We start from the raw sequence: 19199 nt of genomic DNA on the forward strand, positions 1-19199 counted from the left end.
GGAGCCAATATGAACATCCAGGTTCCGCTATTGGTTATTGATCGGAGATGTGTCTCGGTCATGTCTACATAGTTCTCGAACCCGTAGGGTCCGCACGTTTAACGTTCGGTGATGATCGATATTATGAGTTTAAGTGATTTGATGTACCGAAGGTAGTTTGGAGTCCCGGATGAGATCAGGGACATGACGAGGAGTCTCAAAATGGTCGAGACACAAAGATCGACATATTGGACGACTATATTCGGACATCGGAAAGGTTCCGAGTGATTTGGGTATTTTTCAAAGTACCGGGGAGTTACGGGAATACGGGGAAGAAGTATTGGGCCTCATGGGCCAAGTGGTGGAAGAGAGGAGGCAAGGCGCACGGCCCCCCCTAGCCCAAACCGAATTGGACTAAGGGGCCGGCCCCCCTTTCCTCCTTTCCTCCCTCTCCCTCCTTCTCCCTCTCCTCCTTTATTTCCCCCTCCTAGTAGGAGTAGGAAAGGGGAGTCCTACTCCTACTAGGAGGAGGACTCCTCCTGGCATGCCCTGCAAGGGCCGGCCAGCCTCCCCCCTTGCTCCTTTATATACGAGGGCAGGGGGCACCCTAGGACACACAAGTTGATTGCTCCAAGCCGTGTGCGGTACCCCCCTCCACCATAATCCACCTCGATCATATCGTAGCGGTGCTTAGGCGAAGCCCTGTGTCGGTAGCAACATCATCACGATCATCACGCCGTTGTGCTGACGGAACTCTCCCGTGAAGCTCTGCTGGATCGGAGTTCGTGGGATGTCATCGAGCTGAACGTGTGCTGAACTCGGAGGTGTCGTGCGTTCGGTACTTGGATCGGTCGGATCGTGAAGATGTGCGACTACATCAAACGCGTTCTCATAATGCTTCCGCTTATGGTCTACGAGGGTACGTAGACGATTCTCTCCCCTCTCGTTGTTGTGCATCACCATGATCCTGCGTGTGCATAGGAATTTTTTTGAAATTACTACGTTCCCCAACAAATGCAAGCTATAACCAATTACATTTACCGAAACAATAGCGGCCAGGAAATTTGAAGGGTAGGTATGAACATAATCAGAAATGCACATGCACTGCTAAGAGAATCAATATACAAATTACCAATCGAGGAGGAATACGAAGGTCACGGCGGCGTATGTGCATCATGGTCGGCAACAAGAGTCAGTTCATTGTCGACGACGGTGGTGGTGCTGCCCTCACAGCCCAGGCACAACGACGCAATTATCAGGGGCGCGCTCTACCACTGAGCTAATAGCCCGTCGCGCACTTGCCATCGGCTTCCAGAAAGTACATCCGAGACCGTGGAAGACGGCGTCGGGGAAGCGGCTCCGTGTACGATGGCGACGGTAGACCGGCTCCAGTGCAGCGTACGACGCCGTCGATGAGGCAGATGTGCTGCGGTGGACGAGTGTGCCGATGAAGAAGGGGAGGGACACGAAGGTGCTACGGTACCGTAGAGAAGTCTATTTTGCGGTGGGGATAGAAAATGGGGAGTAATGAGTACTATGGGTGCCGGGGTGGGGATGGATGGGTGGGGTGAACGTGAAGTTACCAAAAGAGCCCCCGAGCAACCAGTATTCGTCGGCCTGTTTTAGCCAAGGGTATGATGGCAATTAACTTTGCATTGGTCGAATCTGAGTCGCGGGAGATCTCGAAGGAGGCGGGAGATTTTGCCGCCGACCTGAAAATCTGTAACACTGTACTACTCCCTACTCCCCGTCTAGCGTGTTGGGTGATTGGGCTGAGCAGCTAGGAGTACTGTGATCCCTCTGTTTTTATTTACTCTGCATATTAGGTTTACTGAAGCCAGACTTCCTAAAGTTTGACCAAGTTTATCGAGATTTTGTACATGTGGGAGGAGAAGAGACAATAGGTTTGACGAGAGAGCTCAAAAGAATGTGGACTAGAGGGGAATCTTGTGGGCCGAGGGATTGATAATTTTGTGCGGGAGGGAGGGTGAGGGAGAGAGAGGGGGGAGGAGTTACTTAGCCGTCGTCACATCATCCTGCTTCCAAATGGCCCCGCAGTCTCTAGTGCGGTCTAGTCGTCTTCGTTCTTCCCGATGCCCTCCTTGAAGATCAAGGTGGTGTGCATGTGGGGGTGCAGATAAGCACAAGTGAAAGTGGTCGCTATATAACCTTGGATGGGGATGGATAGTGTGCTCGGAGGGGTGGGGGGCTGTGTGTGTCAAATATTCAGAGAAATCAAACCTATGCAGAGAATGTGTGTGCATACTGAGCATGCGAGAGAGGCTAATGGTGCAAGACAAATACATCGTGTGCATCTTGTCCGTGCACGTTGGAGCTGTGGCGACTGAAAGACTTCATCCATCGCCCTCTGCATTGGTGGAAAACACTCTGAAATACCCTCCCAACCGGCCGCCGAATCGTCCTCTGACCTGACCGGGTCAGACGGCGTAATCATTGTTGGCAGATGGATGGATGGGTTTATTGTGCCCGGCGCGGTGGGGTTGGGGGTGGCACTACTCCTCGAGGTCCACATCCTCTCCCTGCGACGCGGCTTCCCTCTCCCATTGCCTCCTTCGCCGGTCCCTCGAGGCGACGTTCTCCAAGGACGAGAGACCCACGGACGACGCCGAAGAAGCCACCGTGGCGGCAGTGTGGGATGGGCTGGTCGACATCTACGACGACGGATGGGGGTCGGCGGCGAGGATGGGGAAGCAAGGGTGGACGATGGCGTCGGCTTGGACGCGTGAAATGATGGAGGCACGCGGGAGAGGGGTGGTGGGTTTGTTGGACTTGGGGAATTTGGTTAATTTATCGTAAGGCCACGTTGCTTGGTCCAAGGTAGCGGACGCGCTCGGGTCTCCTCATACCCGTGGACGTTTAGTGATGGTATGAGAAGCCTGTCTAGGTCTCTCTTTTTTTTACTGGTCAATGGTCATGTCATTCAGTCGTTTGAAGCCAGTTTGAGACGTCGTATAGATACTCTCTTAACAATAGCTATGAGTGGCCATACCGTGTACGTTTACAGGGAATCCGATCACACATCGAGTCCCAACAAAGTTGATGTTAAGGTACGGGATGGTCCTCTGACCTCCTCTTACTTGCCCAAATCAGGCACGTGGGCGACAGAGACGTTTGAGTGTTCGTCCGCTAATTCCAGCTTTCATTTCCCTTTCCCGTATAATAATTGTTTTCTTTGTCGTTTCGATTCTCTCGTCGCCATCAGACCCAAAAAAAAGTTTTCCCCTCCATTTATTCGAAATAATCGTTGCAATTTGAATGGTGAGAAATCGCTTTGACAGCACTAACATCGATCCAATTGGACGTGTAAATCACAGCTGGTCCATGCTTTGGCTAGCACCACCGTCTGATTTCGATCAAATTGATCGCGCTGGTGCAAGTTGTTCACATGGTGACGTGATCTCTACCTTTTATTTGGTTCTGCAACGTGTTGGGCATATAGTGCACTGCAGTGCTCGATCGATCACTTGGATTGTGCCGCAGCTTTCACCGCCACTACGATCTGGTCTACTCTGTTTCTGGCTAGAGAGCTGCTATACACACGACGTTTTTAGACGATGCATAAACGACGCTCCACATCTAGCCATTGAATCAGGGAATAAAGTGCTTCACATCCATCTGATTGTAAATCGTGCATGCATCGTGCATGGAGTATCGTCTGTCTAGTATTTTCGTTCAGGCTAATCAGCAAATGGCTCTTCTTTAATTTGGGCAAACAAAAATAGCATTCATAGCATCGATGCGATGAAAACCCAAGATAGCTCATCCGTTGGCACGGTCATTGTTGCCAAATTACATCCTACTTGTCCGCATTTGGTTTTTCAGAAAATATACGGCTAAAATCAACACTGGATAAGATTGGTTGTGGACGTGTATACAAGTTCCTTTTACCTCCTCCCAGATCGCATATGAGCCCCCGCAGCCGACTTGGGCGGCGGCGCGCACCTCCCTCCCCTCCCCACCCTCACTGCCGGCCGGAGCCGCCGGGGCAAATCCCCTCACGATGGCCGGCGGTGGGGCCCCTTTTCTCTACTGCTCGGGAATGGCTGATGCGGGGCGGCCTGTCCTGGCAGCGGCGTCGCGCGGGCGTGGGACTCGGCGGCACGATGGCGGAGGCTTACGGCGGTTGCGTCCTTGCGACATCACGCACGCATAGTTCGGCGGCGGCGACGTTTGACCTGGATCCTGGGGCTGCGGCACTGGAAGGTGGTGGCGGGTGAAGCTTGATTTCCCGCGGCGGCATGGCGTGGTGTTGTCCTTGTCCAAAGTGAATCTGTGCCGGCCATCTGGTGGCTTTCGCTCCGGATTGGTTCGGATCAGAGACGGTGACGAGCGCGCGGAGTTCCTCTCGAGGGCTCTCAAGGTTTGGCTAGGTGGGGTGGCGGCTCTCCTCCCATGCTCCAGTGGTGGCACACACACAGGCAGTGGTCGATGTGCCAGGGCTCTCACGGTGGCGCTGAGGCTTTGAAGGCGGTCTGGACGGTGCACAGGTTGTTGGTGGATGTTGTTAGGATAGATCCAGGTGAAAACCTGGTCTTCGGCCGGTGGCCGGAGCCGGTGATGGTGACGCCCTTGGCATCGTTTCCTTTAAGAAGGCATCATCAAGGTGAAGCTTCCAACTTCTCCTGCTACCTCCGGGGAAAACCTTTGATTAGTTGATTAGTTGATCAGATGATGGCGACACTCCTGTGTCGTTCTTTTCTTGAGGGCGTCATTCTTTTGGTCTCTCATTTCTTTCTTGGTTTTCATTGGTTTTCTTTGTTTCTTTCTCAAGGTTTCTCAGTTTCCATTCATTTGAATTGGTTTATTTGGTTTTTCATTTTCTTAGTTTTGTTTTTGTTTTTATTGGGTTTCTTCATGTTCTTGTCAATTTCATTGGGTTCTTCTTGGTTGAACACATGCTAACTTTTTTCAGTACACATTGAACATTTTTAGATATATGATCAAAGTATTCACACACATTTTTTTATACATTTTAATATTTTTCAAATGCTTGGTCAATATTTTTTCTATGTTTTATGTAAAGTGTTTTTGTATTATATTTCTTAGAATATTTGGAATTATAAACGAAATCAAAATAAGGAAAAAAAACATGAGAAAGGACAAAAAAAACAAGGCTCTGGCTTCCCACGCGCATGGGCTGGCCTATGTCGCTCACGCCTTCACCGAGTCGAGCAAGACATAGGTCGCCCACCGGTTATTGCCTATTGTACAAGCCGACGAACACTCACCTTCCATCCTAGGCTTGGGCCATTTCGTTTTCCTTAACCTTCAAAAAATGGGTGCGGGCGAGAAATTCGAACACCCAACCTTGCAAATTCAGTACAACCCTCAATAGCCAATTGGAAAAGACTCGCATTCTTTTCCTTAGGCTACTTTTTGTATTACTTTTTTATTTTCTACTTCTTTTCAATATATGAACTTTTTTCTTAAATTCACATTTTTTTACCGAATCCGTCAATTTTTAATTGTACGAATGTTTTTAAAATACAGAAACTCATTTCAGTTTTTAAGTATTCAAAATCAATACACTTTTCTCAATTTTATGATTTTTTTTCCAAAATCAATGAACTTTTACTAATTCCTGATTTTTTTCAAGATTTGTGAACTTTTTCCCATTTTTCATGAACTTCTATCAATAGTCATGAACATTTTTCTTAAAAAATAAATTTTATGAAATTCATGAACTTATTTTCAAATTTCATGAAATTTTCTGGGGTTTTTTTCAAAATCGATGAATTTTTTTCAAGTTTGTGAACTTATTTAGGAAAAATAAATGAACTTTTTTCAGTTTTCAAGAACTTTTATCAAATGTCAAGAAATTTTTGAAATGCATGAACATATATTCAAATTTCGTGAATTTTTGCAAATTTCACTACAAAAAAATCAAATTGCTGAAATTTTGAATTCATGAAAAGATCAAATTCATGATATTTTTTCAAATTCATGAACTTTTTCTCAAATGCGCATTTTTTATATCTTTGTAAACTTTTTCATATTTTTATGACCTTTTCAAACTCTCAATCTTTTCTCCAAATTCATGAACTTTTCACCAATCGATGAACTTTTCAATGCTCCAATTCTTTTTTGATTTCACACTTTTTCAACAGTATTATAAAACCAGCCGGTTTTTTGTCTACATGACCAACAACACAATAAACGAAAAAAAATGAATGGGCCGAGCGAGACCGGGCGAAGCGAGCAGCTAGAGTGAAGTTGGGCCAAAGCCCGCTTGCATCACATAGTAAGTTGGCGCTTAAGGCGCTTACGAGGGCCTCTCCCGATTGGGAAGGCAGATCCTATTTGGCACTTCAGGCATCCGTTTGTATACATTTTGCAAACGGGCGCCTACACTCCTCCGCGCTAGGTCGGCCCAACCCCATCTGCTTATCTGATTTGGAAAACGCAAAAAAAGGACGCCCGTCGAGGGAATTGAACCGGTGACCTCCCGCTTCAAGGGAGGCTGCGCTAACCACACAGCGACTTAGGAGGATCTGATAAGGTACAACTTTTTTCATGTCTCTTTCATTGTTCTTTTATTTTTCCTTTTTCCCTTTGTCATTTTTTGTTTTTTTAATTCTTCTTCCTTAATTCATGAAAACTGTTCAAATTCTTAAAAAAATCAAACCGATGATTTTTTTATTTTTGGTAATAATTTTTGAAAATCGATGAACTTTTTTCTTCACATCGATGAACTTTTTCCCTTTTCCGTTGATTTTTTGTATTTTTAATGAACTTTTTGAAAATCGATAATTTTTTCCAAAATTGATGAACTTTTTCCAAATTTGTTGATTTTTTTTCAAAATTGTGATTTTTTCCGAATTTGATGACTTTTTTTCGATGAACTTCTTTTCAAATTTGTCAACCTTTTGATGTTTGTGAAATTTTTCCAAAATCCATGAACAATTTTGATTTCACAATTTTTTTAAAAAAAATTGCAATTTTTTCCATTTTCTTTATGGAATTGACCAATCAACTGTTCAACCGCGACCAGTGCAAAAACGATCAAGCAAACAAGTGGGGGTGGGGGCGAACTGGCCAGGATGATCAAGCGATCTAGGCCGGCCCATGATCGTGCCCGCGTGAGTGCCGGGATCGGGAACCGGCGGCCAACATCATTGATTAGGGACTCCTGGTTGGGAGCTCTCCTACGAAAGATCTCCTAATCCGATGTTAAGCGCCCAATAAGCTCTTCGTTCGCGCTCCTATGAAGGGTTATTGGCTCCTACGACGCACAGGGCGCAATGCATGGTGGCAGCCCAATAAGCCCTTTGTCCTCGCTCGCCCGTTCACTCGTCTCTACTCAAACGCTATTTCTTTCGCAGATTTTTTCTATAGCTGCTCATCTTTGTCTCAGAAAAAAAACTGCTTATTTTTTGTCAATTTGTAAAAAAAACACAAATTTGAAGAATATTAGTGGATTCAAAAAATGTTCATGGATTTGAAAAAATGTTGGCGGATTTGAAAAAATAGCTCATGGATTCGTCAGAAGAACTACTACTACTAGGGTTTCTTCCCCTATCCCTTAGCGGCCAAGGCAGACTCCCCCCTCAAAACTTCGCTGATGAGCTCATTGATTCACCTCCCCTCTGCATTTCTCTTCGGCGGCCGATGTTGTGGAGGACAATCCCGACACCTCCGCTCCAGTTAGTAGTTTAGGTTAGGGTTCTTAATCTTCACAAGCAGCGGTGGAGACAGGCCCTAGGCAGCATGGGGTGTGAAGATGGATTCCTTCATTGCCTGTAGCTATAGTGCTAGAAGGTGGCCTGGGGCTTGCCGTAATCCTGGAGATGCTGATGCTCACAAGTGTGGCTCTCAAGAGGATGAAGGCATTTCTTCTTCGAGTTTGTCTTCCGGGCTTCGATCTTCATTGAGTTTGTCCGTTTGGACATACTGGATGGAGTTCCAACGTAGATTCATGACCTCTCCTTGGGACGGTGAAATTAGGGTTTCTCATCGTGGGGCGAGATTTGGTGTCAGGTGATTCAGATCTATTCTTCAACAAGGGCTACCGCTCCACGGTGTTGGTTCTTAGGGGCACATGCACAAAGACTTCATGGCTGTCATAGACAAAGTCAAACCAGTCCCGACAGGGAAGCGGCAATTGCGACGCGTCATCAGCTCATTCTGGCGATGGTAGTGGTCATTCGGTGCTATGGGAATCTATATGTAATTTTTATTATGTTTGAGGTGCCTGCAGTGAACTTTTATGTAGCAATTGAACGGGGAAAGTATACGGAAAAGATAGTCCTTTTCAATTTTGATTATCTATATATTAGTTCGTTTCTATTTCAAGATATCAATATCTATATATTAGTATTAGTTCTCAATTTCGATTATCTATATATTAGTTCATTTCTATTTCTAGATATCTATTTCTATATATTAGGACTAGTTTTTTTTTGACAATTTATATATATGTATTAGTTAGTAGTACTATTAGTTAACTATCTTAGTTTTGTGAGTTCTTTCTTCCATGAACTGTCGGCACAAGTCATACATTTTTTTTCTGTGGACCGAGGCGAAAGGGGGCTCTGTGCCATGAGAGAGAGAAGCACAGAGGTCAACCGGCTTTAAATATGAAACATGGTTTTATTAGATCATTTTAAAAAAACTACTACATGCAGCTACCAAGAAGGGCTATGTAGTACAAGATGTTGACAAAGGGGAGCGCGGCTGAATCTGAATTACTTTGTAACTATCGTTCGATCTACCATACAACACTTGGCTGAAGCAAAATTAAGCAAATCAAAAGGCCGAGAGCAGAACTGGATTGAGAGGCTAACTTGGAGCAGAGGGCGCGCCATTCCATACCACCATTGCATTCCGTTCGATTTTCACTGCACCACCCGTAGCAGCAGCAAGATCTGAAGGAAGATGTAGGATACTCCCCCGATGGTGGCGTACCGGAGCTTGCTCTCCCCCTCCAGCTCGGCGAAGTCACCGTCAACGGACTTGCTAAAACCCCCGGCGAGCCATGCCACGTTCTTGTACCCGTCGTCGTGCAGCATCCTCACCGCAATCAGCGACCTTGAATTGATTAACAGCCCAGCCAAAAGCTTTATCCACATCAGTCAACGTGGACAGTACAGGCATGCCACTTAATCATCCGTTTGTCACCGCAGCAAAGTATATATAGTCTACTAATTACCTGAGGCCTTCGCCGCATGCGACGAGCAGCTTGGCGTCCTTCCCGGCGACGGCGGCGGCGACGTCGTCGAGGAAGCGGTCGTTCATCTTGGTGAAGGACTGCCCGGTCCAGAGCCCGATGTAGCCCAGGTGGACCCACTTCTTGAGCAGCGTCACTGGGCCCATGTCGTCGTCGGCCATGAACAGCGGCACGTGCACGGACCCCCGAACGGCGGCGCGGTCGTGCTCCCAGGCCGGCCGGACATCCAGCAGCTGGAACCCCTCTGAGCCCATGACCTCCACTGCGTCCCTCGGCCGGAGGGCTTTCACCGCGCCCGACCGCACCAGCTCCTCCGCCCCTCCTGCCCACGACGTCGCCTGCGCCCTGATGCGAGAGCGAGACACGCCCGAGGATGCAGAGGAGAAGCAGGCGGCCGCGGTCGCCGCAGCACCCATGGCCATGGATTCCGCCCGCTCGTGCTTAGTTTCTTCAGCTCCGTGCTCTGGCGATTGGCTCGTCGTCCCCTTGCCATTGCCAGGGAACCATGGAAGGATACGTTTCCAGGTCTCTTATCCACTATGATTTTCTTAGGTTCAATCAGCACCGTCGACACAGCGGGCCTCTTACATTCCTGATCGCACGATCACTCCTAACAGATCAGGCGGTGACGGGAAGCAACTCAAAAGTTTTTTCACGGTTCTACCAGCCGCCAAAAGGTCTTACATCTGCGACAAATCAATCTAATCTACTCCAGCTAGCTATCATATGACACGCATGATACACTACAACACATGTGCAATGCAACACACGCACTCCTAGTCTGCCGGCCAAGAGGTGACTAGACAAACTCGAAGCTCATGAGAAGCTTCACGCTCTTGAACTTCATCCCCTTGTGGTCGAAGAGCGGCACGGTGCGGATCCCCGGCCACAGCTCCGACACAGGAAGGACGGTCTGCCCGCCGAAGTCGTCCTCGTTCACATCGTACTCGTGCACCTCCACACGCAGCAGAGCGATCTCCGGCACGGTCAGCGGGAAGGTGAACCCATCTTCCCACATCGGGACCCAGCTATCCTCCACGACTCTAGTCTTCCTCATCACCGAGTCCGACGGAACTCCGGCTATGCCCACCTGCTCGTTGGGCGGCATTCAAATTTCAGTTCTTGCTTCAGTTGGCGTTCACTTGTATACATTGCACGCTGATTTCCAATGTTTCTGGCACTTCTTTTTGGATTCTACTTATCATTTTGATGATGAAACACAGTGATTCTGGCAATACCTTTGCATAAAAATCTGGAGGGGAATATGAATCGAAATGTGTCTGCTTAAAATCCTGCTGCCAACCATCGCCCATGTACACTTTGACCTGAGAACCAGTAGGCATGTGAAACCCGTTTCTGAATTTCAGAAACGAAAAAGGAAAGGAAGGAATGCATTATGCACCTTCAGTGTTTTCTTTACAGGTAAGTCTGCTGTCGGATCGAAAACCTTTCCATCCGGACAAGTTTGCATTAAGAAATCTGGTTTCTTCACATAGCCACAGCCTCCATTGGCTTTGTAAAATCCATTCATTAACCAAAGGGCTCTGCCGTACCCCTGCAAAAATAAAATGGCAGGCCTTATGTTAGCAACAACTGAAGAGCGCATGGATAACGAACATAGCACAACCAGTAGCAGAGATAAATTGTCAACCAAAAAAAAACATGCACCATAACGCAACTAATCAAGGCAATTCACATCCTGTAACTGGAGATCTGTAAACAGTAGGTATCCAAACACAATATAATATCTTGCTAAAATCACAACTGCACCTGCATATTGAACGCCACCATTTGAGCACCATGCACCCAGCCAAGAAATGGGTTGTAGTTGGATGAATTGAAGCGGGTCCCCTTTGGGTATATTCTCAGTAGATTTCTTTGTGTAAAGCTGCTTGTAACAAACAGGATGAAAACTTCAGTAAGACAAAGAGAAGTGGATCCTAACAGTTTTGATTCACAGAAAAGGGAATGATATGACTGTGTCCCTACATTGTTTCCTGGTCAATTTAATAAATTTACTAAACGAACCTCACTATCTTCGGACCATGACATGCTGCCACTTTTGCAAGTTCTTGCTCACTCAAACTGAGGCGCCTAACTTTCTCCGGGTCACTCTTCAAGGCGTCAACAAGAGAACCCTTCGGCTTTCCTGCTTTAATAGTAATAAGGTGTTTATACTCCAGTGGTGCATTCTTGCGCACTATCTGTTCATCATCTTCATCTACACCTCTTTCGGGGTATGACATATCGTCCTGATGGTGATTAGTAAATCTCGACGTAAAGATGATGTACGAAAAAAAAGGTAGAAACGTTTTGCTTAACTTTGAACCAATTACTTTGTTGGCATCTTGCAACTCATCCTGAATATCGGGGACTTCTATACCCCATGCTGATTCTTCATTTTCTCCTTTGCTAAACTTTGGCTCAATGTCTCTATCTTTCATAGTACCACCCTTTGCTTCAAGGTACTCCTTTGGGGGCTTTGTTGAGAGGATTACACGCCCCTTTAGTGCTTCCGGTGAAGGAAATTCTTGAAGATGTTTTGATTCAGGATAGTACAGGATATCTCCAAATACTTCAAGGACCATCTAAATAGAATTCAGAACTACATTCGAGAGAATCATCCAGACAAGATATAAATTATATAAAGAAAATACAGTACCTTAGCTACTTTTGCCTGAAGATCAGATGTAAGGTGATCTTCTAATGTTATAATAACAGGGTAGGGAGATGCGACAAAGGCATATTCTTTGATGGATGTCAAACATTTCAAAAGTGACACTGGGGCAGTAAGTGTCCTACAAAGAGTCAAAGAATTAGAATGAAGTCAGCATATGGAATGCACTTTGTATTTGCAGTACAGTTATCTTGCAACAAATAAATGTTGTAGAAAGCTTCTTGAAGGAAGGATTTGTCATATGTACCTTCCATGGAGAATATCTATGTCATCTTTAGAAGAATTTGGCCACATGTCTAATTCAATTACACGAACACCTATTTGCAGTGCCTTGATTATGGGAGCATCACTACAATCACTGCTAAGTTGATTGCCAGTAAGATATGAGTTGTGTCCGGTGTATATGAAGTAGTGGGACAAAGGTGCATTCATGTCATGATGGACCTGGCAACCATGAGATTTACAGTCAACGGACATCTCAAACCAAATACCACACTCTAAGTTACATCAAAATTCAAAGCGGAGCTTGTCATGCTAATCCACAGCAGATAGTTGACACCAAAACTTAAATAAATAAAGCAGATAATGGCCAACGGAACATTCAGATACAGCTAGTCATCAGAGCTTTGTAGAGATTTAGTTATACTTTATACTAAAGTGTATGTGTAATTCCATATATCAACCATCAGCTTGCTGAGCATGATGCACCATGATAATGACACTACATTCGAACACTTAGGCAAGGCAATGCCTAATGCCTTCACATCCCACAAAGAGTTTGTATGTCTTTAAGTTTTGTAGCAGTTATGATAAATAACTTAATGCAGCATCTAAGTAGTATTTGGCACCAGTGTGGCTGCCACATCCAACTACAAAAGAGCAATCTGCATTACGGTTCGAGAAATACCAAGACATAGTCACATGATCCTGTGATAGCGACAATGGCTGGTAATATTCAAATAACATGTTCACCACGAAGCAGTTTGCCAAGCACAAGTCCCCTTCTAAACTGTGATGATCAGTAAGGCCGTAAATGCCACCAATTCACCTCGTCGTGTAACCTGCGCAGGATGCTGATTGCTACCTTTGACTGACGGATGGGCGGGTTGAGGTCCTCGGAGAAGAGAAAGTTGTGGAAGTCGTCGACGGTGAGGGCCGGCCTTCCGAATCGCGGGGTGCGGCTGCGGCCCTGGAGGAACCGGTCCACGATCCGCTCCGCCGCGTCCATTCCGCCGTCGCCGTCGAGCTCCCCGGTGGCGGCTAGGTATCGGCGGAGCTCGTCGACGCCCATGTACGGCGTGCCGCCGGAGAAGCGGGAGAAGAGCGTGCGCACATCCTCCGGCGTGGTCGCGTCGGGCGGCGCGAACCTGCGCGTGAAGAAGATGCAGCACTTGTACGTCCCCATCTCCGCCGCCTCAGCCTCGGCGCCCGGTCCCCCTGGATCGCCCGGTTTTCTCTCCTCGTTTGGTCCCCGGGGGAGGAGACGTGTGCGTGTGGGAGGCGCCTCAGGAGAAATTTCCCTCTCCATTTTGGGATTTCTCGTTCCCGCATTGCGAGTTTTGAGGGGCGATGGGGGGCGGTGTGAGGGGGAGGACGGGAGACGCGGAGGCGAGTTTGTAACTTCCAGGAGGAGGAGCGGTTAAGGGCCAGTTCTTTTGGGCGGCTTAAAAAATAAGCTGCTTCTCCCCAGCTTAAAAAATAAGCCGCTCCCAAAATTCATGAAGTCTTCTAGATTAGTAATCCCATAACTAGATTAGAAGCCCCAATAAATAAGGGAGGGGGCTTATGACAAAAGCTAGGGAGGAGGCGGCTTATTTTTTAAGTCGCCAAAAGAACTGGCCCTAAGTCTCGCCATTCATCTGTGATCCCTCTCTATACTTGTGTACAAGATTTTCTTTTCCTTTTTCTTTTTGATACTAATAACATAGTACACCTTTTTCTTTTTGGAAATACTACTATAGAACTAGCATCAGTTCCTTAAGATTTCCGAGCAAATATGACGCCAACCGTCCAATCAATCAATCCGCATGGATCTCGATCCTCTATCTTTCCCTCGGCGATGTCTCGGCGCGGGTGTTGTGGCGGCAGCCCGTGGTTTCCGACCAGACCCCGGCGAGGGTGGTGCATAATATGACGCGGGAGGTTCGGTTCATCGCCGGCGCACGGTGTGGGTCACTGCGTTCAAGGTGCCAGGAGGCGGCCACCGACTACTACCGCGGGTCATGGCAGAGCCGCGTTCAGCGCACCGCCGTGTCGGCCATGTCCCTCTTCTTCTCCGATGTTGGCTACGTCCATTGCGGAGGCGGCAACACCTAGGTTGCCTCCTATTCCTTGCCATCGTCTGCATCTCTTAATCGCCGTCCACCAGCTCAGTTGCCCTCCGGTCCCCCTGAGCTCAGGTTGGAGCTCTTCGATGAGCCACCTTTCTTTTCCCCTTCTTTCCCACACTGACTCGTCCGCTGTGAACTCGAGGGTCCCGGAGCGAATGTTGTTGAAAGAAGACGATGAAGACGCCATCAGCGCCATAGCTTCCATACAAGCTTGCCCCATGATGGACGCCAACTGTCATAGATATTTCGCTGACAAGACCTATAGGATTGTGATTGGAGGAGCGTCATGTCCACCGAATGGTATTGATGAGAGTACACACAAGGAATAATACAGGTTTGGGCCCTCGTCGAAGGAGGTAATATTGTACTCCTGTGTGTAGTGTTCTTGCTCTTGCGTGTAGGGTTACAAGTGAGTTCAAACCTCAGCCGACTGCCCTTCTTCCATCTTATATAGAGTGCGTCAGGAGAGGTGCCATAACAGGCTGATATAAATGCTAACAATAACAGACATTGATACGTCTTCAATGTATCTATAATTTTTTATCGTTTCATGCTATTATAATATCAATCTTGGATGTTTTATATGCAATTATATGTCATTATATATCATTTTTTGGGACTAACTTATTAACTTAGTGCGAAGTGCCAGTTGCAGTTTTTTGCCTGTTTTTGGTTTTCCAAGATATCAGTACCAAACGAAATCCAAATGCCACAAAAAATTTGATGATTTTTTTCTGGACATAAGAGACCCTAGAAGATTCGGGAGAGAGTCAGAAGACGAAGGGTGGCTCACAAGCCACCAGGGGGCACCCTGGTGCCTTGTGGGGCCCTCGTTGCAAGATAAATCAATCTAGTTGGCCAAAGAAAATCAATAGATCGGAGAGAAATACGAAGCTATAACGCATATAGGGGTTCAGAGAAAACTCAAATAATATTCATGGATGGATCTGATCATAAACTCATAATTCATTGGATCCCAATAAACACACCGCAAAAAGTCATTACATTAAATAGATCTCCAAGAATATCAAGGAGAACATTGTACAGAAGATTAAAGAGAGAGCAGAAGCCATCTAGCTACTAGCTATGGACCCATGCTACTTGTGAGCTGCTTTGGGATTTCCTCGAAGAGGAGAGGAAGATGCGATACAGTAGAGATAAGTATTTCCATCAGTTATAAAACCAAGATTATCAATCTAGTAGGAGAACCAAGCAACGACTCATGAACAACACCTGAACACAAACAACAAATACTTCCAACCAAATGCGAGCAAGGGGTTGTCAAGCCTGATAATCCCAAGTGTAAGAAATCATCATAGCAATTTCCAAAGGTGGAAGTGATATGTATGGAGTGTCGAACCCATAAGGAGCTAAAGGTAATATCAATTTTCTCTCAAGTCCTATGTTCCACTGATACGACTCCACGTACACCAAACGTTTGCTTTCATCTAGAAACGAGAAATAAAACTACGCTATGGGTATAAAGAGAATAGCTTTGCATAATATCAGAGAACTAAAATATTAAAATAGGTGTTGTTAACATAAAGTTAGAATATATTATTATATATTATAAATAGCGGGTGTGGAATAGTGCTGGATCGATGTATTATCCTAGACAATTGTTAACAAGATCGGTAATCATTATTGTAATTTTATATGAGGGAGAGGCATAAGCTAACATACTTTCTCTACTTGGATCATATGCACTTATGATTGGAACTCTAGCAAGCATCCGCAATTACTAAAGATCATTAAGGTAAAACCCAACCATAGCATTAAAGTATCAAGTCCCCTTTATCCCATACGCAACAACCCCCTTACTCGGGTTTAAGCTTCTGTCAATCTAACAACCCATTATAAGTGGATCATGAACGTATTGCAACACCCTACAGAGGGAATCTTTCACGTGTTGCGCAACACGGAAGGCACCATAGGACAGCACCAAAATAAAACATACAACTCAAACCAATCTAAATCATTAATCAACCCATAAGACAAAAGAAATCTACCCAAAACATCATAGTATGACAACACATCATTAGATCATAATATGTGGCATAAAGCATCATGTTCAAGTAGGGGATTACAGCGGGGTGCGGGAGAGTGGACCGCTTAAAAGAGATGAGGAAGGTGATGAAGATGGTGATGTTGTTGAAGACAAGCACCGCGATGATGGTTCCCCCGGCGGCACTCTGGCGCCACCGAGACAGAGAGGGGGAGAGGGTCTCTCCCTTGTTCTTCCTCCTCCATGGCCCCCAGTGATGATGGCCCCCTCCGGCAGGGTGCCGGAGATGGGCTAGATTGATTTTTCGTGGCTACAGAGGCTTGCGGTGGTGGAGCGTCCGATCTAGGGTTCTTTTCAGGGGTTTGGGCATTTATAAGAATTTTTGGCGTCGGTCTCACGTCAAGGAGGTGCCCGAGGGGCCCACAAGCCCTCGCCCCCCCCCGGGGCGCACATATGATGACCCACAAGTATAGGGGATCAATTGTAGCCTCTTTTGATAAGTAAGAGTGTCGAACCCAACGAGGAGCTAAAGGTAGAACAAATATTCCCTCAAGTTCTATCGACCACCGATACAACTCTACACACGCTTGACATTTGCTTTACCGGAAACAAGTACAAAACTATTTTGCAAGGATAAAACTATGAATACTTTGCGAGAATAAAAATACGGATAAATTGCAAGGTAATAAAAGTGGAAAGCTTTTGTCAATAAGAAAGTTATTTGTCCCTAGGCAATCGATAACTAGACCGGTAATCATTATTGCAATTTTATTCGAGGGAGAGGCAAAAGCTAACATACTTTCTCTTCTTGGATCATATGCACTTATGATTGGAACTCTAGCAAGCATTCGCAACTATTAAAGATCATTAAGGTAAAACCCAAACATTGCATTATAAGGCATCAAGTCCTCTTTACTCCCATACGCAAACAACCTACTTACTCGGGTTTGTGCGTCTGTCACTCATGCCACCCACCATAAGCAAATCATGAACATATTGCAAACCCTACAGCGGGGATCCCTCATGCTTGCGCGACACGGAGAGCACCATAGGACAGCACCAATAATAAAACATTCAACTCAAACCAATCATGATCATCAATTAACCCATAGGACAAAACGGATCTACTCAAACATCATAGGATAGCCATACATCATTGGGAAATAACATATAGCGGTGAGCACCATGTTTAAGTAGAGATTACAACGGGTAAAAGAGGGGTTACACCGCTGCATAGAGGGGGAAGAGTTGGTGATGACGGCGGTGAAGTTTTTGGTGTAGGTCGTTGTCGCGATGATGGCCCCGGCGGTGTTCCGGCGCCACCGGGAGAGAGGGGGAGAGAGCCCCCCTTCTTCTTCTTCTTCTTCTTCTTCTTCTTCTTCCTTGACCTTATCCCTAGGTGGGAGAAGGGTTTCCCCTCTGGTCCATGGCCTCCATGGCATGGGAGGGGCGAGAGCCCCTCCAAGATTGGATCTGTCTCTCTGTCTCTCTCTCTGTTTCTATGTTTCAGATTCTGCCCTTTCACCATTTCTTATATTCCCGGAGATCCGTAACTCCGATTGGGCTGAAATTTGGACATGATTTTTATCCGGATATTAGCTTTCTTGCGGCGAAAGAAGGGCACCAACCGCCTTATGGGTTGGCCACGATCAGGGATGCGCCCCCTGCCTCGTGGCCCCCTCGGGCATCGTCTCACATTGATTCCACTTCCCAAAATTTACATATATTCCAAAAAAATCTCCATCAATTTTTATCCCGTTTGGACTCCGTTTGATATGGATTTTTTGTGAAACAAAAAACATGCAACAAACAAGAACTGACACTGGGCACTAGATCAATATGTTAGTCCCAAAATAGTATAAAAAGTTGCCAAAAGTATATGAAAGTTGTAGAATATTGGCATGGAACAATCAAAAATTATAGATACGATGGAGACGTATCAGCATCCCCAAGCTTAATTCCTGCTCGAGTAGGTAAATGATAAAAAAGATAATTTTTGATGTGGAATGCTACCTAGCATAATCTTGATCATGTAATCTAATCATGGCATGAATATTAAGACACGAGTGATTCAAAGCAATAGTCTATCTTTTGACATTAAGACAATAATACTTCGAGCATACTAATAAAGCAATCATGTCTTTTCAAAATAACATGGCCAAAGAAAGTTATCCCTATAAAATCATATGGTCTGGCTATGCTCCATCTTCACCACACAAAGCATTCAAATCATGCACAACCCCGATGACAAGCCAAGCAATTGTTTTATACTTTTGATGTTCTCAAACCTTTTCAACTTTCACGCAATACATGAGTGTGAGCCATGGATATAGCACTATAGGTGGAATAGAATATGATGATGGAGGTTGTGTGGAGAAGACAAAAAAGGGAGAAAGTCTCACATCGACGCGGCTAATCAACGGGCTATGGAGATGCCCATCAATTGATGTCAATGCGAGGAGTAGGGATTGCCATGCAACGGATGCACTAAGAGCTATAAGTGTATGAAAGCTCAAACTGGAAACTAAGTGGGTGTGCATCCAACTTGATTGCTCATGAAGACCTAGGGCATTTGAGGAAGCCCATCGTCGGAATATACAAGCCAAGTTCTATAATGAAAATTCCCACTAGTATATGAAAGTGATACTCAAGAGACTCTCTATATGAAGAACATGGTGCTACTCTGAAGCACAAGTGTGGTAAAAGGATAGTAACATTGTCCCTTCTCTCTTTTCTCTCATTTTTTATTTTTTATTTTATTTTTTATTTTTTTGGTGGGCTTTTTTGGCCTCCTTTTTATTTGGGCTTCTTTGGCCTCTTTTATTTTGATAACCTCACATGGGACAATGTTCTAATAATGATGATCATCACACTTTTATTTACTTACAACACAATATTACAACTCGATACTAGAACAAAGATATGACTCCATATGAATGGCTCTAGCAGTGTACCAGGATGTGCGATGATCTAGCATAGCAAAGATATCAAAAAACGGACAAGGCATGAAAATATCATGCT

General features: G+C 45.7%; 2 protein-coding genes across 2 annotated transcripts; both read right to left on the reverse strand.

Annotated features, from left to right (window-relative positions):
* Nucleotides 1-8569: 8569 nt before the first annotated feature.
* LOC125552061 (Rhodanese/Cell cycle control phosphatase superfamily protein) lies at nucleotides 8570-9734 on the reverse strand. Its single transcript, XM_048715525.2, has 2 exons — nucleotides 9149-9734; nucleotides 8570-9027 (listed from the first exon to the last, which is right to left on the reverse strand). The coding sequence occupies exons 1-2, from the start codon at nucleotides 9586-9588 to the stop codon at nucleotides 8835-8837; spliced, it is 633 nt and encodes a 210-aa protein (XP_048571482.1). The 5' UTR covers nucleotides 9589-9734; the 3' UTR covers nucleotides 8570-8834.
* Nucleotides 9735-9792: 58 nt separating this feature from the next.
* On the reverse strand, nucleotides 9793-13434 carry LOC125552060 (phosphoinositide phospholipase C 2-like). The gene is made up of 9 exons (XM_048715524.2): nucleotides 12928-13434; nucleotides 12091-12287; nucleotides 11829-11964; nucleotides 11503-11754; nucleotides 11195-11418; nucleotides 10937-11054; nucleotides 10569-10721; nucleotides 10405-10491; nucleotides 9793-10256 (listed from the first exon to the last, which is right to left on the reverse strand). Exons 1-9 carry the CDS (start codon nucleotides 13369-13371, stop codon nucleotides 9966-9968), a joined length of 1902 nt encoding a protein of 633 aa, XP_048571481.2. The 5' UTR covers nucleotides 13372-13434; the 3' UTR covers nucleotides 9793-9965.
* Nucleotides 13435-19199: the final 5765 nt, after the last annotated feature.

The sequence above is a fragment of the Triticum urartu genome, chromosome 4A (assembly GCF_056163025.1).
Source record: "Triticum urartu cultivar PI428250 chromosome 4A, HENAU_Tu73, whole genome shotgun sequence".
Classification (NCBI taxonomy): Eukaryota; Viridiplantae; Streptophyta; class Magnoliopsida; order Poales; family Poaceae; genus Triticum; species Triticum urartu.